The sequence below is a fragment of the Tachyglossus aculeatus genome, chromosome 10, assembly GCF_015852505.1.
Source record: "Tachyglossus aculeatus isolate mTacAcu1 chromosome 10, mTacAcu1.pri, whole genome shotgun sequence".
In the NCBI taxonomy this organism is placed as follows: domain Eukaryota; kingdom Metazoa; phylum Chordata; class Mammalia; order Monotremata; family Tachyglossidae; genus Tachyglossus; species Tachyglossus aculeatus.
The window spans coordinates 57168650-57194225 of record NC_052075.1 but is presented as its reverse complement, the minus strand read 5'-3'; the positions used below and the strand labels follow the sequence as shown (position 1 = coordinate 57194225).

Genomic DNA, 25576 nt, shown 5'->3' with positions numbered 1-25576 from the left:
TGGTACTTGTTAAGCACTTACTATGTGCTTACTATGTACTATTTACTTGTACATATCTATTCTATTCTATTTTATTTTGTTAGTATGTTTGGTTTTGTTCTCTGTCTCCCCCTTTTAGACTGTGAGCCCACTGTTGGGTAGGGACTGTCTCTAGATGTTGCCAACCTGTACTTCCCAAGCGCTTAGTACAGTGCTCTACACACAGTAAGCGCTCAATAAATACGATTGATTGATTGACTGATTGATTGCAAAGCCCTGTTCTAAGCGCTGGGGAGGTTACAAGGTGATCAGGCTGTCCTACGTGGGGCTCACAGTCTTCATCCCCATTTTCCAGATGAGGGAACTGAGGCCCGGAGAAGTGAAGCGACTTGCCCAAAGTCACCCGGCTGCCAATTGGCGGAGCCGGGATTTGAACCCACGACCTCTGACTCCAGAGCCCGGGCTCTTTCCACTGAGCCATGCTACTGCGTGTGAAGCGCTAAGCGCTGGGGAAGGTGATCAAGTTGTCCCCCGTGGGGCTCACAGTCTTCATCCCCATTTTCCAGATGAGGGAACTGAGGCCCAGAGAAGGGAAGTGGCTTGCCCAAACTCACACAGCTAAGTGATGGAGCCGGGATTCGAACCCATGACCTCCGGCTCCCAAGGCCGGGCTCTTCCCACTGAGCCACGCTGCTTGTCACCTGTTTCCATGCTTTGTTTTGACGTCTGTCTCCCCCTTCTAGACTGTGAGCCCGTTGTCGGGGAGGGACCGTCTCTGTTGCCGACCTGGACTTCCCAAGCGCTTAGTACAGTGCTCTGCACACAGTAAGCGCTCAATAAATACCATTGAATGAATGAATGAATGGGGGGACGTGGGGGTAGGCGGTGGGACCCGCGGCTTAGTGGCTCGCACCCGGGCCTGCGATTCTAGAGGACCTGGGTTCTAGTCCGGGCTCCCCCATCTTGTCTGCCGTGTGACCCTGGGCGAGTCACTTCCCTGGGCCTCAGTTCCCTCAGAACAATAACAACGTTGGCATCTGTTAAGCGCTTACTATGTGCCGAGCACTGTTCTAAGCGCTGGGGGAGACGCAGGGTCATCAGGTGGTCCCACAGGGGGGCTCAGGGTCTCAAACCCCATTTTCCAGATGAGGTAACTGAGGCCCAGAGAATCAATCAATCAATCGTATTTATTGAGCGCTTGGGAAGTACAAGTTGGAGTGGCTCACCCAAAGTCACACAGCTGGGATTCGAACCCATGACCTCTGACTCCTAAACCCGGGCTCTTTCCACCGAGCCACGCCGCTTCCGTGACACGGGGTTGGAGACTGTGAGCCCCACGCGGGACCGTGCCCAACTCGATTTGCTTGTATCCACCCCAGCGCTTAGTACAGTCCCTGGCACACAGTAAATGCTTAACAAATACCATTATTATTATTATAATTATTATTATTATTATTATTATTATCACTATTATTAAGACTGTGAGCCCCATGTGGGACAGGGACTGTGTCCAACCTGATCAGAGAAGCAGCGTGGCTCAGTGGAAAGAGCCCGGGCTTTGGAGTCAGAGGTCATGGGTTCAAATCCCGGCTCTGCCAATTGTCGGCTGTGTGACTTTGGGCAAGTCACTTTGCTTCTCTGGGCCTCAGTGACCTCATCCGTAAAATGGGGATTAAGACCGTGGGACAACCTGATAACCTTGTAACCTCCCCAGTGCTCAGAACAGTGCTTTGCTTATAGTAAGTGCTTAATAAATACCTATTATTATTGTCATATGTAAAACATGCATGGCGACTATATGGATATATGATTATAATTAATCATCATATAATTACATGCAATATAGTTAAACATGATTTATGATTAATTAATATTACAATATTGATAACAGTAATAACAATAATGATGATAACAATGGTACTAATAAATGATAATAGTAATAAGTGCTTAGAACAGTGCTCTGCACACAGTAAGCGCTCAATAAATATGACTGAATGAATAATAGCAACAATAACGATAACAATGATAATGATAACAACAATAATAATAATAATGAGAATAATAATAATAAGCGCTCAGTAAATACGACTGAATGAGTAATAACAATAACGATGACGATGATAACGATAACAATGGCAATAACAACAACGGTAATAATAATGGCATTGATAATAATAATAATGATAAAAATAATAAGCATGTAGCACAGTGCTCTGTACACAGTAAACGCTCAATAAATGTGACTGAATGAATAATAATACGATAACAATGATAACGATAATGGTAATAATAACAACAACGGTAATAATAATGGCATGAATAATAATAATGATAAAGATAATAAGCGCTTAGTACAGTGCTCTGTGCACAGTAAGCGCTCAATAAATATGACTGAATGAATAATAATACGATAACAATGATAATGATAATGGTAATAATAACAATGATAACAATGGCATGAATAATAATAATGATAAAAATAATAAGCGCTTAGTACAGTGCTCTGTACACAGTAAGTGCTCAATAAATATGACTGAATGAATAATAATATGATAAAAATGATAGCGATAATAATGGTAATAACAACAACGATAATAATAAGGGCATGAATAATAATGATAAAGATAATAAGCCCTTAGTACAGTGCTCTGTGCACAGTAAGTGCTCAGTAAATACGACTGAATACTAATACGATAACAATGATAACGAAAATAACGGTAATAATAACAACGATAATAATAACAATGATGAGGATAATAATCATGAGAATCATCATCATCATAAGTGCTGATAAACACGACTGAATGAATAACAATAATAACGATAACTGTGTATATGTTTGTACATATTTTTTTTACTCTATTTATTTATTTAATTTATTTGTACATATCTATTCTATTTATTTTATTTTGTTAGTATGTTTGGTTTTGTTCTCTGTCTCCCCCTTTTAGACTGTGAGCCCACTGTTGGGTGGGGACTGTCTCTACGTGTTGCCAATTTGTACTTCCCAAGCGCCTAGTACAGTGCTCTGCACATAGTAAGCGCTCAATAAATACGATTGATGATGATGATAACGATAATAATGGTAGTACCAATAATAACAACGATAATAATGGTAATAATAATGATAACAATACTAATGATCCCACTAATGATACTACTGCTCTATATGTTGCCAACCTGCACTTCCCAAGGGCTTAGTACAGTGCTCTGCACACATAAGTGCTCAAAAATAATAATAATAATAATAATAATGTTGGTATTTGTTAAGCGCTTACTATGTGCCAAGCACTGTTCTAAGTGCTGGGGTAGATACAAGGTCATCAGATTGTCCCACATGGGACTCCCAGTCTTCATCCCCATTTTACAGATGAGGGAACTGAGGCCCAGTGAAGTGACCTGCCCAAAGTCGCACAGCTGACAAGTGGCAGGGCCGGGATTGGAACCCACGACCTCTGACTCCAAAGCCCGGGCTCTTTCCACTGAGCCACGCTGACTGACCTCTACTCCGGTGCTTTCAACAGGGATGGTCCTCTCCCAAGCGCTTAGTGCAGTGCTCTGCACACAGTAAACGCTCAATAAATACCACTGAATGAATGAATGAATGAATGCTACTACTAAGGGAGAGCTTCGCGTCGCCGCCGCCAGGGGGAGCGCGCGCGCGCGCCCTCCCGCCCACGCGCCCGTCACGCAGGCTGCCGTGGGCGCGCACGCACGTCACGCCGACTGGCCAGTAAGCGCGCGCACGCACGTACGTACGTACGTCACGCCCGTACGTAAGAACGTAAGGCGGCCCAGTCGGAGGTTGCCCAACCTCAGCAGCCTCACAACCGTGGAGGAGGCGCTCAGTACAGTGCCCCGCGCACACCCAGCGCTCAATAAATAGGACTGAATGACTGAGGGGGAGGGGGAGGCAAGGGGTCTGACCCGCCCCCGGCCCCCGACGCTGTACTAAGTGCCTGGGAGAGGCCATCACACTAACATATGTATATTACATTATTGATAATAACAACAATAATGATGATAATAATGGTAATAATAAATGATAATAGTAATAAAGCAGTGTGGCTCAGTGGAAGGAGCCCGGGCTTTGGAGTCAGAGGCCATGGGTTCAAATCCCGGCTCCGCCACTTGTCAGCTGGGTGACTTTGGGCAAGTCACTTCTCTGGGCCTCTGGAAAATGGGGATGAAGACTGTGAGCCCCACGTGGGACAACCCCATCACCCTGTAACCTCCCCAGCGCTTAGAACGGTGCTTTGCACATAGTAAGCGCTTAATAAATGTCATCATCATTATTATTATTATTCTCTGGGCCTCAGTTGCCTCATCTGGAAAATGGGGATGAAGACTGGGAGCCCCCCGTGGGACAACCTGATCACCTTGTATCCTCCCCGGCGCTTAGAACAATGCTTTGCACATAGTAAGCGTTTAATAAATGTCATCATCATTATTATTATTCTCTGGGCCTCAGTTGCCTCTTCTGGAAAATGGGGATGAAGACTGTGAGCCCCACGTGGGACAACCTCATCACCTTGTAACCTCCCCAGCGCTTAGAACAGTGCTTTGTACATAGTAAGTGCTTAATAAATGTCATCATTATTATTATTATTATTATCACCCCCGTCCCAGCCCCACACCACTTTTATGCCCATGTCTGTAATTTATAGACCGGCGCAATTGGAGCAATTATTATTATTAGTATTATTATTATTATTATTATTATTATTATTAAGAGGTCTTCCCTAACTAAGCCTTCCTCCTTTCTTCTTCTTCCCCTGCCTTCTGCATCCCCCTGACTTGCTCCCCTCATTCATCACCCTGGTCCCAGCCCCACACCACTTTCATGCCCATGTCTGTAATTTATAGACCGGCACAATTGCCGCAATTATTATTATTATTATTATTATTATTATGAGGTCTTCCCTAAGCCCTCCTCCTTTCTTCTTCTCTCCCAGCCTTCTACATCCCCGACTTGCTCCCCTCATTCATCACCCCCGTCCCAGCCCCACACCACTTTTATGCCCGTGTCTGTAATTTATAGACCGGTGCAATTGCCGCAATTACTACTATTATTATTGTTATTACGTATTAATAATAATAATAATAATAATAATGAGGTCTTCCCTAACTAAGCCCTTCTCCTTTCTTCTTCTCCCCTGGCCTTCTGCGCTCCCAACTTGCTCCCCTCATTCATCACCCCCGTCCCGGCCCCACCCCACTTTTATGTCCATGTCTGTAATTTATAGACCGGCGCAATCGCCGCAATAATAATAATAATAATAACAATAATAATAATAATAATTGTTATTATTATTATTAAGAGGTCTTCCCTAACTAAGCCCTCCTCCTTTCTTCTTCTCCCCCCGCCTTCTGCGTCCCCCTTACTTGCTCCCCTCATTCATCACCCCCGTCCCAGCCCCACACCACTTTTATGCCTGTCTGTAATTTATAGACCGGCGCAATTGCCGCTATTATTATTATTATTATTATTATTATTATTGTTAATAAGAGGTCTTCCCTAACTAAGCCCTCCTCCTTTCTTCTTCTCCCCCCGGCCTTCTGCGTCCCCCTGACTTGCTCCCCTCATTCATTCATCACCCCCATCCCGGCCCCACACCACTTTATGCCCATGTCCGTAATTTATAGACCGGCGCTCAGAACAGTGTCTGGCACACAGTAAGCGCTTACCAAATACCGATTAAATAAAAAAGCACAGCCAAAACAGAAAAATCAAGTTTGAGGTACAGGTCACGAACAGTCCCCGCCAAGAACCCCGAAGACCCCCGCTCCCTAACCCACAATGCCTCGATTGCATAATGCTCCATCTCCCCCGCCTGCGCTTAGTGCAGTGCTTTGCACACAGTAAGCGCTTAATAAATGCCATCATTATTATATATTATATACAACATTATACATACAGTATGTATTATATATAATAATAATAATAATAATGGCATTTGTTAAGCGCTTACTATGTGCAAAGCACTGTTCTAAGCACTGGGGGGATACAAGGTGATCAGGTTGTCCCACGTGGGGCTCACAGTCTTAATCCCCATCTTACAGATGAGGTAACTGAGGCTCAGAGAAGTTAAGTGACTTGCCCAAGGTCACACAGCAGACGTGGAGGAGCCGGGATTCAAACCCATGACCTCTGACTCCAAAGCCCGGGCTTTTCCCACTGAGCCACGCTGCTTCTCTAGTACACATTATATATATTATATAGTATGATGATGAAGTGACTTAATAATAATAATGATAGCATTTATTAAGCGCTTACTATGTGACTTTGGGCAAGTCACTTCACTTCTCTGGGCCTCAGTTACCTCATCTGGAAAATGGGAATTAAGACTGTGAGCCCCCCCACCCCCGCCACCGTGGGACAGCCTGATCACCTTGTAACCTCCCCAGCGCTTAGAACAGTGCTGTGTACATAGTAAGCGCTTAATAAATGCTATCATTATTAGTATTATTATTAAGTCACTTCACTTCTCTGGGCCTCAGTTCCCTCATCTGTAAAATGGGGATGAAGACTGTGAGCCCCCCGTGGGACAACCTGATCACCCCGTAACCTCCCCAGCGCTTAGAAAAGTGCTTTGCACATAGTAAGAGCTTAGCGTGGTTCAGTGGAAAGAGCCCGGGCTTTGGAGTCAGAGGTTATGGGTTCAAATCCCAGCTCTGCCACTTGGCAGCTGTGACTTTGGGCAAGTCACTTCACTTCTCTGGGCCTCAGTGATCTCAGCTGGAAAATGGGGATGAAGACTGGGAGCCCCCCGGGGGAAAACCTGATCACCCTGTAACCTTCCCAGTGCTTAGAACAGTGCTTTGCACATAGTAAGCGCTTAACAAATATCATCATTATTATTATTGGGGCAAGAGCCCGGGCTTTGGAGTCAGAGGTCATGGGTTCAAATCCCAGCTCCGCCACTTGGCAGCCGTGTGACTTTGGGCAAGTCACTTCACTTCTCTGGGCCTCAGTGACCTCATCTGGAAAATGGGGATGAAGACTGTGAGCCTTACATGGGACAACCTGATCACCTTGTAACCTTCCCAGCGCTTAGAACAGTGCTTTGCACATAGTAAGTGCTTAGCGTGGCTCAGGGGACAGAGCCTGGGCTTTGGAGTCCAAGGTCACGGGTTCAAATCCTGGCTCCGCCACTTGGCAGCTGTGTGACTTTGGGCAAGTCACTTCACTTCTCTGGGCCTCAGTGACCTCATCTGGAAAATGGGGATGAAGACTGGGAGCCTTACATGGGACAACCTGATCACCCTATAACCTTCCCAGCGCTTAGAACAGTGCTTTGCACATAGTAAGCGCCTAATAAATGCTATTATTATTATTATTATTATTATTATTATTATCTGGGCCTTCAGCGACACAGGCACAAACACTCCGTCCGGAAGGCCCGGACACGTCCGCCCCACTTTATTTTTAAATCGCTGCCTCCCCCCAAGAGACTTTTCTCCCTGGCAGCCCTCCCTCCCCCGGGTCTTCCTTTTCCACATCCGCCGGTATTCCTACATTCCCCCGGAAAAGCCGGACGGGATTTTCCTCCTCCCTTCATCCCGATCCTCCCTCCTCTCCCCCGTCCCCGGAGCAGCTGCGGGAATCAGGTCCGATGGGGCAACCAGTCGCTTCACTTCTCTGTGCCTCAGTTCCCTCATCTGTAAAATGGGGATGAAGACTGGGAGCCCCCCAGGGGACAACCTGATCACCTTGTAACCTCTCCAGCGCTTAGAATAGTGCTTGGCACATAGTAAGCGCTTAGTAAATGTCATCATTATTATTATTATTCTCTGTGCCTCAGTTACCTCATCTGTAAAATGGGGATGAAGACTGTGAGCCCCCCCAGGGGACAACCTGATCACCTTGTAACCTCCCCAGCACTTAGAACAGTGCTTGGCACATAGTAAGCGCTTAATAAATGTCATCATCATTATTATTATTATTCTCTATGCCTCAGTTACCTCATCTGTAAAATGGGGATGAAGACTGTGAGCCCCCCCGGGGGACAACCTGATCACCTTGTAACCTCTCCAGCACTTCGAACAGGGCTTGGCACATAGTAAGCGCTTAATAAATGTCATCATTATTATTATTATTCTCTGTGCCTCAGTTACCTCACCTGTAAAATGGGGATGAAGACTGTAAGCTCCCCCGGGGGACAACCTGATCACCTTGTAACCTCCCCAGCACTTAGAACAGTGCTTGGCACATAGTAAGCGCTTAATAAATGCCATCATTATTATTATTATTATTCTCTGGGCCTCAGTTACCTCATCTGTCAAATGGGGATGAAGACTGTGAGCCCCCTGTGGGACCACCTGATCACCTTGTAACCTCCCCAGCGCTTAGAACAGTGCTCTGCATATAGTAAGCGCTTAATAAATGCCATCATTATTATTATTATTATTCTCTGTGCCTCAGTTCCCTCATCCGTCAAATGGGGATGAAGACTGTGAGCCCCCAGGGGGACAATGTGATCACCTTGGAACCTCCCCAGCGCTTAGAACAGTGCTTGGCACGTAGTAAGCGCTTAATAAATGTCATCATCATTATTATTATTCTCTGTGCCTCAGTTACTCATCTGTAAAATGGGGATGAAGACTGTGAGCCCCCCGTGGGACAACGGGATCACCTTGTGACCTCCCCAGCGTTTAGAACAGTGCTCTGCATATAGTAAGCGCTTAATAAATGCCATCATTAAAGAGGATTATTAGAGGGTGTTTTACAGTCCTCAGGCCCGGGAGAACCCGGACGTCAGTGACCCGGGCGGCCTCCGAAACCCGTCGGACCAGTCAGTCTGCCCACCCGCCCCATTCATTCATTCAATCGTATTTATTGAGCGCTTCCTGTGTGCGGAGCACTGTACTGAGCGCTTGGGAAGTCCAAGTTGGCAACATCTAGAGATGGTCCCTACCCGACAGCGGGCTCACAGTCGAGAAGGGGCAGACGGACAACAAAATCATTCATTCATTCAATCGTATTTATTGAGCGCTTCCTGTGTGCGGAGCACTGTACTGAGCGCTTGGGAAGTCCAAGTTGGCAACATGTAGAGACAGTCCCTAAGCATTCATTCAACTGTATTTATTGAGCACTTCCTGTGTGCAGAGCACTGGACTAAGCGCTTGGGAAGTCCAAGTTGGCAACATGTGGAGACGGTCCCTAAGCATTCATTCAATTGTATTTACTGAGCGCTTCCTTTGTGCAGAGCACTGGACTAAGCGCTTGGGAAGTCCAAGTTGGCAACACGTAGAGACGGTCCCTAAGCATTCATTCAGTCGTATTTATTGAGCGCTTCCTATGTGCAGAGCACTGGACTAAGCGCTTGGGAAGTCCAAGTTGGCAACACGTAGAGACGGTCCCTAAGCATTCATTCAATTGTATTTATTGAGCGCTTCCTGTCTGCGGAGCACTGGACTGAGCGCTTGGGAAGTCCAAGTTGGCAACATCTAGAGACAGGCCCTACCCAACAGCGGGCTCACAGTCGAGAAGGGGGAGACGGACAACAAAATCATTCATTCATTCAATCGTATTTATTGAGCGCTTCCTGTGTGCGGAGCACTGTACTGAGCGCTTGGGAAGTCCAAGTTGGCAACATCTAGAGACGGTCCCTAAGCATTCATTCAACTGTATTTATTGAGCACTTCCTGTGTGCAGAGCACTGGACTAAGCGCTTGGGAAGTCCAAGTTGGCAACATGTGGAGACGGTCCCTAAGCATTCATTCAATTGTATTTACTGAGCGCTTCCTTTGTGCAGAGCACTGGACTAAGCGCTTGGGAAGTCCAAGTTGGCAACACGTAGAGACGGTCCCTAAGCATTCATTCAATTGTATTTATTGAGCGCTTCCTGTGTGCGGAGCATTGTACTGAGCGCTTGGGAAGTCCAAGTTGGCAACACATAGAGCCGGTCCCTACCCAACAGCGGGCTCACAGTCGAGAAGGGGGAGACAGACAACAAAATCATTCATTCATTCAATCGTATTTATTGAGCGCTTCCTGTGTGCGGAGCACTGTACTGAGCGCTTGGGAAGTCCAAGTTGGCAACATCTAGAGACGGTCCCTAAGCATTCATTCAGTCGTATTTATTGACCGCTTCCTGTGTGCAGAGCACTGGACTAAGCGCTTGGGGAGTCCAAGTTGGCAACATGTAGAGACGGTCCCTAAGCATTCATTCAATCGTATTTATTGAGCGCTTCCTGTGTGCGGAGCACTGTACTGAGCGCTTGGGAAGTCCAAGTTGGCAACACGTAGAGACGGTCCCTAAGCATTCATTCAATCGTATTTATTGAGCGCTTCCTGTGTGCAGAGCACTGGACTAAGCGCTTGGGAAGTCCAAGTTGGCAACACGTAGAGACGGTCCCTAAGCATTCATTCAATTGTATTTATTGAGCGCTTCCTGTGTGCGGAGCACTGGACTGAGCGCTTGGGAAGTCCAAGTTGGCAACATCTAGAGACAGGCCCTACCCAACAGCGGGCTCACAGTCGAGAAGGGGGAGACGGACAACAAAATCATTCATTCATTCAATCGTATTTATTGAGCGCTTCCTGTGTGCGGAGCACTGGACTGAGCGCTTGGGAAGTCCAAGTTGGCAACACGTAGAGACGGTCCCTAAGCATTCATTCAACTGTATTTATTGAGCGCTTCCTGTGTGCGGAGCACTGTACTGAGCGCTTGGGAAGTCCAAGTTGGCAACATGTAGAGACGGTCCCTAAGCATTCATTCAGTCGTATTTATTGACCGCTTCCTGTGTGCAGAGCACTGGACTAAGCGCTTGGGGAGTCCAAGTTGGCAACATGTAGAGACGGTCCCTAAGCATTCATTCAATCGTATTTATTGAGCGCTTCCTGTGTGCGGAGCACTGTACTGAGCGCTTGGGAAGTCCAAGTTGGCAACACGTAGAGACGGTCCCTAAGCATTCATTCAATCGTATTTATTGAGCGCTTCCTGTGTGCAGAGCACTGGACTAAGCGCTTGGGAAGTCCAAGTTGTCAACATGTAGAGACGGTCCCTAAGCATTCATTCAATCGTATTTATTGAGCGCTTCCTGTGTGCGGAGCACTGGACTGAGTGCTTGGGAAGTCCAAGTTGGCAACATCTAGAGACGGTCCCTACCCAACAGCGGGCTCACGGTCTAGAAGGGGGAGACGGACAACAAAATCATTCATTCATTCATTCATTCAATCGTATTTACTGAGCGCTTACTGTGTGCGGAGCACTGTACTGAGCGCTTGGGAAGTCCAAGGTGGCAACATCTAGAGACGGTCCCTACCCAACAGCGGGCTCAAGGTCGAGAAAGCGGGCATCGAGGGACTCTCCGGGCCGCCCGGACGGTTGGGTCCTCGCGGCCCCGTCCGGGGTTCGAGGTCGCCCGTGCGTGGCTGGAGGTGGGCGGAGGGGCGGGCCGGACCCCTCGGAGGGCACCGTGCCAACGCACAGCCGAGATCGTCTGGCAAATATACTCCCCCTTCTAGACTGTGAGCCCACTGTTGGGTAGAGACCGTCCCTATAAGTTGCCAACTTGGACTTCCCAAGCGCTTAGTACAGCGCTCTTCACACAGTAAGTGCTCAATAAATACAACTGAATGAATGAATGAATTGATGTTTTGTTTTGTTCTCTGTCTCCCCCTACTAGAGTGTGAGCCCTCTGTTGGGTAGGGACCGTCCCTATAGGTTGCCAACTTGCACTTCCCAAGCGCTTAGTACAGTGCTCTGCACACAGTAAGCGCTCAATAAATACGACTGAATGAAGGAATGAATTAATATGTTTTGTTTTGTTGTCTGTCTCCCCCTACTAGACCGTGAGCCCGCTGTTGGGTAGGGACTGTCCCTATATGTTGCCAACTTGGACTTCCCAAGCGCTTAGTACAGTGCTGTGCACACAGTAAGCGCTCAATAAATACTATGGAATGAATTGGAGGCCCCGGGCGGGGGTGAGGCTGGCACGGACCCCGACCATCTGTGGGCCGTCTCTGACCGGCCCGAGACGCCCTTTTAATAATAATAACGGCATTTATTAAGCGCTTACTACGTGCCAAGCACTGTTTTAAGCGCTGGGGAGGTTACAAGGTGATCAAGTTGTCCCACGGGGGGCTCCCAGTCTTCATCCCCGTTTTACAGATGATGAAACCGAGGCACAGAGAATAATAATAATAATGATGACATTTATTAAGCGCTTACTATGTGCCAAGCACCGTTCTAAGCGCTGGGGAGGTTACAAGGTGATCAGGTTGTCCCCCGGTGGGCTCCCAGTCTTCACCCTCATTTGACAGATGAGGGAACTGAGGCACAGAGAATAATAATAATAATGATGACATTTATTAAGCGCTTACTATGTGCCAAGCACCGTCCTAAGCGCTGGGGAGGTTACAAGGTGATCAGGTTGTCCCCCGGGGGGCTCACAGTTTTAATCCCCATTTTCCAGATGAGGGAACTGAGGCCCAGAGAAGGGAAGTGACTTGCCCAAAGTCACCCAGCTGACAATGGGCGGAGCCGGGATTTGAACCCATGACCTCTGACTCTCCAAAGCCTGGGCTCTTTCCAAGCTGCTTTGGAAATCCCCCACCCCGAGGCATCCTCCTCCTGCACCTGGGCCCTCGGGAGGGGATAGGGCTCCCCGGGGTTCGGCTCCGCCAACTGTCAGCTGTGTGACTTTGGGCAAGTCACTTCACTTCTCTGGGCCTCAGTTTCCTCATCTGTCAAATGGGGATGAAGACTGTGAGCTCCCCGTGGGACAACTAGATCACCTTGTAGCCTCCCCAGCGCTTAGAACAGTGCTTTGCACATAGTAAGCGCTTAATAGATTCCATCATTATTATTATAGGTCGTGGGTTCAAATCCCAGCTCCGCCAATTGTCAGCTGGGTGACTTTGGGCAAGTCACTTCACTTCTCTGGGCCTCAGTTCCCTCATCTGTCAAATGGGGATAAAGACTGTGAGCTCCCCGTGGGACAACTAGATCACCTTGTATCCTCCCCAGAGCTTAGAACAGCGCTTTGCACGTAGTAAGCGCTTAATAAATGCCATCATTATTATTATAGGTCGTGGGTTCAAATCCCGGCTCCACCAATTGTCAGCTGGGTGACTTTGGGCAAGTCACTTCACTTCTCTGGGCCTCAGTTCCCTCATCTGTCAAAGGGGGATGAAGACTGTGAGCCCCCCGTGGGACAACCTCATCACCTTGTAACCTCCCCAGCGCTTAGAACAGTGCTTTGCACGTAGTAAGCGCTTAATAAATGCCATTGTTATTATTATTATTCGGCCCCCCGCTTTCGGGTCGGGGGGCTCTGTGGGTGTCCCCCTCTCTCTCTCTCCGTTTTTCATTTTTTCCAATGAGGAACTAAAATGGCCACATTACACAATGAGACGTGCTTTAGGGGTGACGTCAGATAGACGGAAAAAGTCACTGAGGAGGAGCGGGGGGGGGGGGGGGGGGGGCTTGGTGTCAGTCAAACAATCAATCGTATTTATTGAGCACTTACTGTGTGCAGAGCACTGTACTAAGCGCTTGGGAAGTCCAAGTTGGGTCATGGTGGGGACTCCCTCCCCGCCCCCCCCGCGCCCGGCTGCACCCCAAAACCTTTCAGAAACAGAAACGGGGGCTCACAGTCTTCATCCCCATTTGACAGATGAGGGAACTGAGGCACGGAGAAGTGAAGTGACTTGTCTACACCACCAATCGAAACTACCCCTAGCCTGGCTTTTCCGCCTTTGGGTGGGTTTTTTGGCTTTTTAGAGTCCAGAGTCGGCGCCCCGGGCCCAGCTCCCGTGCCCCCAGATTCCCCCCCCCCCGGCCCCCCAAGTCTCATCTTCATCCCCATTTGACAGATGAGGGAACTGAGGCACGGAGAAGTGAAGTGACTTGTCTACACCACCAATCGAAACTACCCCTCGCCTGGCTTTTCCGCCTTTGGGTGGGTTTTTTGGCTTTTTCAAGTCCGGAGTCGGCGCCCCAGGCCCAGCCCCCACGCCCCCAGATTCCCTCCCGGCCCCCCAAGTCTCATCTTCTCCCCATTTGACAGATGGGGGAACTGAGGCACGGAGAAGTGAAGTGACCTGTCTACACCACCAATCGAAACTACCCCTTGCCCGGCTTTTCCGCCTTTGGGTGGGTTTTTTGGATTTTTAAAGTCCGGAGTCGGTGCCCCAGGCCCGGCTCCCACACCCCCAGATTCCCTCCGGGCCCCCCAAGTCTCGTCTTCTCCCCATTTGACAGATGGGGGAACTGAGGCACGGAGAAGTGAAGTGACTTGTCTACACCACCAACTGAAACTACCCCTCGCCTGGCTTTTCCAGGCAGAGAAGCAGAAGCCAGCCAGCCAGCCAGAGAAACAGCGTGGCTCAGTGGAAAGAGCCCGGGCTTTGGAGTCAGAGGTCATGGGTTCAAATCCCGGCTCCGCCACTTGGCAGCTGTGTGACTTTGGGCAAGTCACTTCACTTCTCTGGGCCTCAGTGACCTCATCTGTAAAATGGATATTAAGACTTTGAACCCCCTGTGGGACAACCTGATCACCTTGTAACCTCCCCAGCGCTTAGAACAGTGCTTTGCACATAGTAAGCGCTTAATAAATACCATCATTATTATTATTATTATTATTTTCCGCCTTTGGGTGGTTTTTTTAATTTTTAAAGTCCAGAGTCGGCGCCCCGTGCCCCCAGATCCCCCCCCCCCGGCCCCCCAAGTCTCGTCTTTTCCCCGTCCCCTCTGCCCCCTTCCTGCTCGCGCTCCACGCCGTCCTGGAAAGGGAGGAAAAGAGGACAGAGACGCAGAGACGGGGAGACACGCGGGGGGAGACGGGGTCGCTCAGTACAGAGGCGGAGAGATACCCAAGGGCCAACTCAAAGGCTGGGAGGCCGACTTGGGGGTTGGGGTGGGGGGCGGCTGGCCCAGAGACAGGGAGACAGACCCAGAGACGAGGACACGGGCCCAGAGACAGAGAGACAGCCCCAGAGACAAGGACACCCAGAGGCAGAGAGACAGACCCAGAGAGAGGGAGACAGCCCCAGGGATGAGGAGACAGCCCCAGAGATAGAGAGACAGCCCCAGAGACAGAGAGACAGCCCCAGAGACAAGGAGACAGAACCAGAGATGAGGACACCCAGAGGCAGAGAGACAGCCCCAGAGACAGAGAGACAGCCCCAGAGACAGAGAGACAGAACCAGAGATAGGGAGACAGAACCAGAGAGAGGGAGACAGCCCCAGAGACAGAAAGCCCCAGAGACAAGGAGACAGAACCAGAGATAAGGACACCCAGAGGCAGAGAGACAGCCCCAGAGACAGAGAGACAGCCCCAGAGACGAGGAGACAGAACCAGAGATAGGGAGACAGAACCAGAGAGAGGGAGACAGCCCCAGAGATGAGGAGACAGCCCCAGAGACAGAGAGACAGCCCCAGAGACAGAGAGACAGCCCCAGAGACAAGGAGACAGAAGCAGAGATGAGGACACCCAGAGGCAGAGAGACAGCCCCAGAGACAGAGAGACAGCCCCAGAGACGAGAAGACAGAACCAGAGATAGGGAGACAGAACCAGAGAGAGGGAGACAGAACCAGAGAGAGGGAGACAGCCCCAGAGACAAGGAGACAGAACCAGAGATAAGGACACCCAGAGGCAGAGAGACAGCCCCAGAGACAGACAGCCCCAGAGACGAGGAGACAGAACCAGAGATAGGGAGACAGAACCAGAGAGAGGGAGACAGCCCCAGAGAGAGGGAGACAGCCCCAGAGACGGGGAGACAGCCCCAGAGATGAGGAAACAGCCCCAGAGATGAGGAGACAGCCCCAGAGACAAGGAGAGAGAACCAGAGACAAGGAGAGAGAACCAGAGATGAGGACACCCACAGACAAGGAGACAGCCCCAGAGAGAGGGAGACAGCCCCAGAGACGAGGAGACAGCCCCAGAGATGAGGAGACAGCCCCGGAGACGAGAGACAGCCTCAGAGACAAGGAGACAGAACCAGAGATGAGGACACCCAGAGGCAGAGAGACAGCCCCAGAGACAGAGACAGCCCCAGAGACAGAGAGACAGCCCCAGAGACAGACAGCCCCAGAGATGAGGAGACAGCCCCAGAGACGAGGAGACAGAACCAGAGATGAGGACACCCAGAGACAAGGAGACAGCCCCAGAGAGAGGGAGACAGCCCCAGAGACGAGGAGACAGCCCCAGAGATGAGGAGACAGCCCCAGAGACAAGAGACAGCCTCAGAGACAAGGAGACAGAACCAGAGATGAGGACACCCAGAGGCAGAGACACAGCCCCAGAGACAGAGAGACAGCCCCAGAGACAGAGAGACTGCCCCAGAGACAAGGAGATAGCACCAGAGACAAGGAGACAGCCCCAGAGACAGAGAGACAGCCCCAGAGACAAGGAGACAGAACCAGAGATGAGGACACCCAGAGACAAGGAGACAGCCCCAGAGAGAGGGAGACAGCCACAGAGATGAGGAGACAGCCCCAGAGATGAGGAGACAGGCCCAGAGACGAGAGACAGCCTTAGAGACAAGGAGACAGAACCAGAGATGAGGACACCCAGAGGCAGAGAGACAGCCCCAGAGACAGAGAGACAGCCCCAGAGACAGAGAGACAGCCCCAGAGACAAGGAGACAGAACCAGAGATAGGGAGACAGAACCAGAGAGAGGGAGACAGCCCCAGAGACAGGGAGACAGCCCCAGAGACAAGGCGACAGAACCAGAGATGAGGACACCCAGAGACAAGGAGACAGCCCCAGAGACAGAGAGACAGCCCCAGAGACAAGGAGACAGCCCCAGAGACAAGGAGACAGCCCCAGAGACAAGGAGACAGCCCCAGAGACGAGGAGACAGCCCCAGAGATGAGGAGACAGAACCAGAGATGAGATGAAGACACCCAGAGGCAGAGAGACAGCCCCAGAGAGAGGGAGACAGCCCCAGAGACAGAGAGACAGCCCCAGAGACGAGGAGATAGCCCCAGGGATGAGGAGACAGCCCCACAGAGAGGGAGACAGCCCCAAGGACAAGGAGACAGAACCAGAGATGGGGACACCCAGAGGCAGAGACAGAACCAGAGATAGGGAGACAGACTCAGAGACAAGGAGACAGCCCCAGAGATGAAGAGACAGAACCAGAGATAGGGAGATAGCCCCAGAGACAAGGAGACAGCCCCAGAGACAATGAGACAGAACCAGAGATGAGGATAAAGCCCCAGAGAGACAGCCCCAGAGAGAGGGAGATAGGCCCAGATATGAGGAGATAGCCCTAGAGAGGAGGACATAGTCCCAGAGACAAGGAGGTAGCCCCAGGGATGAGGAGACAGCCCCAGAGACAGAGAGACAGCCCCGAGACAAGGAGACAGAACCAGAGATGAGGACACCCAGAGATGAGACAGCCCCAGAGATGAGGTGACAGAACCAGAGATAGGGAGACAGCCTCAGAGACAAGGACACAGCCCCAGAGATGAGGAGACAAAACCAGAGATAGGGAGATAGCCCCAGAGACAAGGAGACAGCCCCAGAGACAAGGAGACAGAACCAGAGATAGGGAGATAGAACCAGAGACAAGGAGACAGCCCCAGAGACAAAGAGACAGAACCAGAGATAGGGAGATAGCCCCAGAGACAAGGAGACAGCCCCAGAGACAAAGAGACAGAACCAGAGATGAGGACTCAGCCCCAGAGAGACAGCCCCAGAGAGAGGGAGACAGCCCCAGGGATGAGGAGACAGAACCAGAGACAGGGAGACAGCCCCAGAGACAGGGAAACAGCCCCAGAGACAGACAACCCCAGAGACACGGAGACAGAACCAGAGATGACACAGCCCCAGAGACAGAGAGACAGCCCCATAGATGAGGAGACAGCCCCAGAGATGAGGAGACAGAACCAGAGATAGGGAGACAGCCCCAGAGACAGGGAAACAGCCCCAGAGACAGACAACCCCAGAGACACGGAGACAGAACCAGAGATGAGGACACAACCCCAGAGGCAGAGAGACGGCCCCAGAGAGAGAGAGAGAGACAGCCCCAGGGATGAGGAGACAGCCCCAGAGACGGGGAGACAGAACCAGAGATAGGGAGAGACAGCCCCAGAGACAAGGAGACAGAACCAGAGATGAGGGCACAATCCCAGACGCAGAGAGACAAAACCAGGGATGAGGAGACAGCCCCAGAGATGAGGAGACAGAGCCCCAGAGATGAGGAGACAGAGCCAGAGATAGAGAGACTGCCCCAGAGACAAGGAGACAGCCCCAGAGACAAGGAGACAGAACCAGAGATGAGGACACAGCCCCAGAGGCAGAGAGATAGCCCCAGAGACAGAGAGACAGCCCCAGGGATGAGGAGACAGAACCAGAGATAGGGAGACCGCCCCAGAGACAAGGAGACAGCCCCAGAGACAGACAACCCCAGAGACACGGAGACAGAACCAGAGATGAGGACACAACCCCAGAGGCAGAGAGACAGCCCCAGAGAGAGAGAGACAGCCCCAGAGATGAGGAGACAGAGCCCCAGAGATGATGAGACAGAGCCAGAGATAGAGAGACCGCCCCAGAGACAAGGAGACAGCCCCAGAGACAAGGAGACAGAACCAGAGATGAGGACACAGCCTCAGAGGCAGAGAGATAGCCCCAGAGACAGAGAGACAGCCCCAGGGATGAGGAGACAGAACCAGAGATAGGGAGACAGCCCCAGAGACAAGGAGACAGCCCCAGAGACACGGAGACAGAACCCCAGAGACACGGAGACAGAACCAGAGATGAGGACACAACCCCAGAGGTAGAGAGACGGCCCCAGAGAGAGAGAGACAGCCCCAGGGATGAGGAGACAGCCCCAGAGATGATGAGACAGAGCCAGAGATAGAGAGACCGCCCCAGAGACAAGGAGACAGAACCAGAGATGAGGATACAGCCTCAGAGGCAGAGAGATAGCCCCAGAGACAGAGAGACAGCCCCAGGGATGAGGAGACAGAACCAGAGATAGGGAGACAGCCCCAGAGACACGGAGACAGAACCCCAGAGACACGGAGACAGAACCAGAGATGAGGACACAACCCCAGAGGTAGAGAGACGGCCCCAGAGAGAGAGAGACAGCCCCAGGGATGAGGAGACAGCCCCAGAGACGGGGAGACAGAACCAGAGATAGGGAGAGACAGCGCCAGAGACAAGGAGACAGCCCCAGAGATGAGGGCACAACCCCAGACGCAGAGAGACAGCCCCAGGGATGAGGAGACAGCCCCAGAGATGAGGAGACAGAGCCCCAGAGATGAGGAGACAGAGCCAGAGATAGAGAGACAGCCCCAGAGACAAGGAGACAGCCCCAGAGACGACAGACAGCCCCAGAGACAAGGAGACAGAACCAGAGATGAGGACACAGCCCCAGAGGCAGAGAGACAGCCCCAGAGACAGACAGCCCCAGAGACAAGGAGACAGAAGCAGAGACATGGAGACAGAAGCAGAGATACAGCCCCAAAGGCAGAGAGACGGCCCCGGGGAGAGGGAGACGAGGCGGCGTGCGGCCTACTGTCACTGTGCTGAGCGGCTAGTCTGGGAAGGGCGGAAACTTCCTCCTGGCGGAGGGCCGGCCCACACCGGGAACCCCGCGACGACGGGGCCGGCCCGCTTGGTCAACGGGGGACCGGAAACCAAGCCGGTCTTCTGCTTTTTAACGGTATTTCTCAAGCGCTGACTATGTACTGGGCGCTGGACTAAGCGACGGGGTCCATACGACCCAAGCGGGTTGGACGCGGCCCCCGTCCCGCATGGACCTCCCAGTCTCGACACCCACCGTAGAGTGCTCTGCACAGAGTAAGCGCTCAATAAGTACGAGCCTTCCCCCTCCCCACCACCCCCTTACCTCCTTCCCCTCCCCACAGTACCTGTACATGTTTGTATGCATTTAGTACTCTATTTTATTTGTCCATATTTATTCTATTTATTTTATTTTGTTAATATGTTTTGCTTTGTTCTCTGTCTCCCCCTTCTCGACTGTGAGCCCGCTGTTGAGTAGGGACCATCTCTATATGTTGCCAACTTGTACTTCCCAAGCGCTTAGTACAGTGCTCTACAATCAATCAATCAATCAATCAATCGTATTTATTGAGCGCTTACTATGTGCAGAGCACTGTACTAAGCGCTTGGGAAGTACAAATTGGCATCGCATAGAGACAGTCCCTACCCAACAGTGGGCTACACACAGTAAGCGCTCAATAAATACGATTGAATGAATGAACAAATACCAACATTATTATTATTATGATGATTTCATAACACTGACCGTTTCATTGCCAACTTGTACTTCCCAAGCGCTTAGTCCAGTGCTCTGCACACAGTAAGCGCTCAATAAATACGATTGACTGATTTCACCTCAATTACCTCAGCCGGTGAATGCAGCGGTGGAACCAGGAGGTGGGATTAATCAGAAAAATGTAAAAGTGTACAATGTAAAAATTGTAAAAATGGGGATTAAGACTGTGAGCCCCATGTGGGACAACTTATTGTACCCCCTCCCAGCGCTTAGAACAGTGCTTTGCACATAGTAAGCGCTTAACAAATGCCATCATCATTATTATTATTATTATTAAAAGCCACTTGGAACATTGGAAGGGGGCCCTGAAGATGGAGGAAGGATGGGATTTGCTTCTTTCATTCATTCATTCAATCGTATTTATTGAGCGCTTACTGTGTGCAGAGCACTGTACTAAGCGCTTGGGAAGGACAAGTTGGCAACATATAGAGACGGTCCCTACCCAACAGCGGGCTCATTCATTCATTCATATTGATTGAGCACTTACTGCGTGCAGAGCACTGTACTAAGCGCTTGGGAAGTACAAGTCGGCAACGTGTAGAGACGGTCCCTACCCAACAGTGGGCTCATTCACGCATTCATTCAATCGTATTTATTGAGCGCTTACTGTGTGCAGAGCACTGGACTAAGCGCTTGGGAAGTCCAAGTCGGCAACATACAGAGCCCGCTGTCGGGTAGGGACCGCCTCTAGATGTTGCCAACTTGGACTTCCCAAGCGCTTAGTCCAGTGCTCTGCACACGGGAAGCGCTCAATAAATACGATGGAGTGGATGAATGAATTGATAAATACCACTGAATGAATGAACAAGTGGGTATGTATATATGTTTGTACATATTTATTACTCTACTTATTTTACTTGTACTTATCATCAATCGTATTTATTGAGTGCTTACTATGTGCAGAGCACTGTACTAAGCGCTTATCTATTCTATTTATTTTATTTTGTTAATATGTTTGGTTTTGTTCTCTGTCTCCCCCTTCTAGCCTGTGAGCCCGCTGTTGGGTAGGGCCCATCTCTAGATGTTGCCAACTTGGACTTCCCAAGCGCTTAGGCCAGTGCTCTGCACACAGTAAGCGCTCAATCACTACGATCGACTGACTGACTGATTGAGCCCGGGCTGCGGAGTCAAGAGGTCATGGGTTCAAATCCCGGCTCCGCCACCTGTCAGCCGGGTGACTCTGGGCAAGTCCCTTCACTTCTCTGGGCCTCAGTTCCCTCCTCTGTCAAATGGGGATGAAGACTGTGAGCCCCCCGAGGGACCACCTGATCACCTTGTAACCTCCCCAGCGCTTAGAACGGTGCTGTGCACGTAGTAAGCGCTTAATAAATGCCATTATTATGATGATTATTATTGAAGGGAGAGGAAGCCCATCACCTCAGGAAGTCAGCGGTCACGGAGCGGATGAGGCGGCGACCCCAGCCCTTTGGGAGACGCCCCCGGTACCCCCGAGCCGGTGTATCCGCACCCCCAGACGCGCCCCGCCAAGCAGAACGGACTCGCCCCGGTCGGAGGCGCAACTCTGGTATCCCCCGAGACGTCCTCAACATCCTGGCGGACGGGGCCGGGCCCGGGTCAGGGCCGTGCCCCGGCTTCCCGTCTCCCCGGGCGGAGGGGCGACCACCCAAACACCCCCCAAGTCGAAAACAGAGAAGCAGCGTGGCTCAGTGGGAAAGAGCCAGGGCTTTGGAGTCCGAGGTCACGGGTTCGAATCCCGGCTCCGCCAATTGTCAGCTGGGTGACTTTGGGCAAGCCACTTCACTTCTCTGGGCCTCATTCCCTCATCTGGAAAATGGGGGATTAAGACCGTGAGCCCCACGCGGGACAACCTGATCACCTTGTATCCTCCCCGGCGCTTAGAACAGTGCTTGGCACATAGTAAGCGCTTAATAAATGCCATTAAAAAAAAAACATTCAAAATTCCCAACCCGCTGGGAAGCGGCGCGGCCCGATGGCTACAGCCCGGGCCTGGCTCAGCGGCGGCAGCAGCAGCAGCAGCAGCGTGGCTCAGCGGAGAGAGCCCGGGCTTTGGAGTCGGAGGTCACGGGTTCAAATCCCGGCTCTGCCAGCTGGGTGACTTTGGGCAAGTCACGTCACCTCTCTGGGCCTCGGTTCCCTCATCTGTCAAATGGGGATGAAGACCGGGAGCCCCCCGGGGGACAACCTGATCACCTTGTAACCTCCCCAGCGCTTAGAACAGTGCTTGGCACATAGTAAGCGCTTAGCAAATACCATCATTATTATTATCCCGGCTCCGCCGCATATCTGCTGTGTGACCTTGGGCCGGTCACTTCACTCTTCTGGGCCTCGGTTCCCTCATCTGTCAAATGGGGATGAAGACTGTCAGCCCCCCGTAGGACCACGTGATCACCTTGTAACCTCCCCAGCGCTTAGAACAGTGCTTGGCACATAGTAAGCGCTCAACAAATATCATCATTATTGTTATTCCGGCTTCGCCGCATATCTGCTGTGTGACCTCGGGCCGGTCACTTCCATTCTCTGGGACTCAGTTCCCTCATCTGTCAAATGGGGATGAAGACTGTGAGCCCCCCGTGGGACAACCTGATCACCTTGTAACCTCCCCAGCGCTTAGAACAGTGCTTGGCACATAGTAAGCGCCTAGCAAATACCACCATTATTATTATCCTGGCTCCACCGCATATCCGCTGTGTGACCTTGGGCCGGTCACTTCACTTCTCTGGGCCTCGGTTCCCTCATCTGGAAAACGGGGATGGAGACCATGAGCCCCACAGTCTGACCCGACTCGCCTGGATCCACCCCAGCGCTAAGTACAGTGCCCGGCACGTCGTAAGTGCTTAACAAATGTCACAATTATCATTCTTACTTCTCTGTGACTCAGTTTCCTCATCTGCACAATGGGGATTAAGAGTGCGAGCCCCCCGTGGGCCAGGGACTGGGTCCAACCTGATTAACTGGCAATTCCCCCAGCACACACAACAGTGCTGGCATGTAGTGAGCGCTTAATAAACGCCACGATTATTATTAACGGCCCCGATCCGTTGGCGCTCCGTCTGGTGACAGGTGGGTCCCCCCGTCTCCCAATACCAGTCCTCGCCCCCCGTCTTTCCGATCGAGGAAACTGAGGCCCGGGGACGAGAAGCCACTCGCTCAAGGTCACGGACGCTGGGCGAGCGTCGGAGCTGGGATGCGAACCCAGGTCCTCTGACTCCGAAGCCTGTCGCCCACAGAATAATAATAATAATAATAATAATAATAATAATAATAATAATGGCATTTGTTAAGTGCTTACTATGTGCCCAGCACCGTTCTAAGCGCCGGGGAGGTTACAAGGCAATCAGGTTGTCCCTCAGGGGGCTCCCAGTTTACAGATGGGTAACTGAGGCCCAGAGAAGTTAAGTGACTTGCCCAAAGTCACACAGCTGACAAGTGGTATATGTTTGTACATATTTATTACTCAATTTAAGCTCACCTCCTCCAGGAGGCCTTCCCAGACTGAGCCCCTTCCTTCCTCTCCCCCTTGTCCCCCTCTCCATCCCCCCCATCTTACCTCCTTCCCTTCCCCACAGCACCTGGATAGATGTATATATGTTTGTACATATTTATTACTCTATTTATTTATTTTACTTGTACATATCTATTCTATTTATTTTATTTTGTTAGTATGTTTGGTTTTGTTCTCTGTCTCCCCCTTTCAGACTGTGAGCCCACTGTTGGGTAGGGACTGTCTCTAGATGTTGCCAACTTGTACTTCCCAAGCGCTTAGTACAGTGCTCTGCACATAGTAAGCGCTCAATAAATACGATTGATGATGATGATGATCCCCATTTTCCAGATCAGGTCACTGAGGCACAGGGAAGAGAAGTGACTTACCCCAAGTCACCCAGCTGACCAGTGGTGGAGCCGGGATTAGAACCCACGACCTCGGACTCCAAAGCCCGGGCTCTTTCCAGTACAGGGCCGGGCACGTAGTAAGCACCCAAATACCACAGTCGAGACCCCGGCCAAGGCGCTTCACTGCTCCGGGCCTCGGTTCCCTCGTCGGTGAAACGGGGATGGGGACTTGTGCCCGCTCCGGCGCTGGGCACAGCGCATAGTAGTAATAATAATAATAATGATGGCATTTGTTAAGCGCTTACTATGTGCAGAGCACTGTTCTAAGCGCTGGGGGGGAATACAAGGTGATCAAGTTGTCCCACGGGGGGCTCACAGTCTTAATCCCCATTTTCCAGATGAGGGAACTGAGGCTCAGAGAAGTGAAGTGACTTCCCTAAGGTCATACAGCAGACATGTGGCAGAGCCGGGATTCGAACCCATGACCTCGGACTCCAAAGCCCGGGCTCTTCCCAGTACAGTGCCCGGCACGTAGTAAGCACCCAAATACCACAGTCGAGACCCCGGCCAAGGCGCTTCACTGCTGCGGGCTTTGGTTCCCTTGTTGGTGAAACGGGGATGGGGACTCGTGCCCGGGTTGGCGCTGGACACAGCGCCTGACACACAGTAGGCGCCTAACCCACACCGTCACCGGATTCAGCCTCCGGGCGCCGTCTCCCTTCGCCGACTCCTAACGGGGGGCAGCCCCGCCGCCGCGACTCACGGGGACTCGTGCCCGCCCTGGCACTGGGCACAGCGCCTGATGCATAGTAGGCGCCTAACCCACACCGTCACCGGATTCAGCCTCCGGGCACCGTCTCCCTTGGCCGTCCCCTAACGGGGGGCGGCCCCGCGGATGGGCGAAGGGAGCCCCGGACCCCCCTCCCCGGCCCCGCCGCGACTCACCGGTGGCGTTGGCGATGGTGAGGGGCAGGCCGGACAGCTGGTGGACTTGGATGCCCGAGGCGCTCAGCGCGCTGAGGTTGATGGTCTGCAGGCCGGGCACGGAGGACAGCTGGGCGGCGTTGACGGTGACGGTGCCCGCGGGGATGGAGGCGGCCGAGGCGATGGGCGTCAGGGTGCCGCCCCCGGCCGCCCCGCCGCCGGCCGCGCCGCCCGCGGCGGGGGCGGCGCCCGCGGCCTGGCCCAGCGTGACGCCCTGCATGGGTGCCAGCGTGATGGTCTGGGCCTGGGGATTCTGCACCTGCAGGTTCTGCAGCTGGATGGTCTGCCAGCTCACCTGCCCGTTGGGCCCCACGGTGGGCGTGCGGATGAGGATGGGGCCCGAGTTGGGCACGGCCTGCAGCTGCAGGTTCTGCAGGGCCTCGGGGGCGAAGGTCTGGCCGGTCAGCGGGGCGGCCTGCAGGGTCTGGATGGCCTGGCCCCCCTGGACCAGCTGCGGCTGGATGAGGATCTGCTGGGGCGGCTGGGCCGCCGGCCCGCCCTCGCCCTCCTTGGGCACGGCCGGCGGCAGGGTCAGC

General features: G+C 51.8%; 1 protein-coding gene across 1 annotated transcript in view; it reads right to left on the bottom strand.

Annotated features, from left to right (window-relative positions):
• SP1 (Sp1 transcription factor) overlaps positions 1-25576 on the bottom strand; it is a 49722-nt gene that overhangs the window by 12394 nt on the left and 11752 nt on the right. The window contains 1 exon segment of the mRNA XM_038752848.1: positions 25002-25575. Coding sequence (XP_038608776.1) covers positions 25002-25575 — 574 coding nt within the window.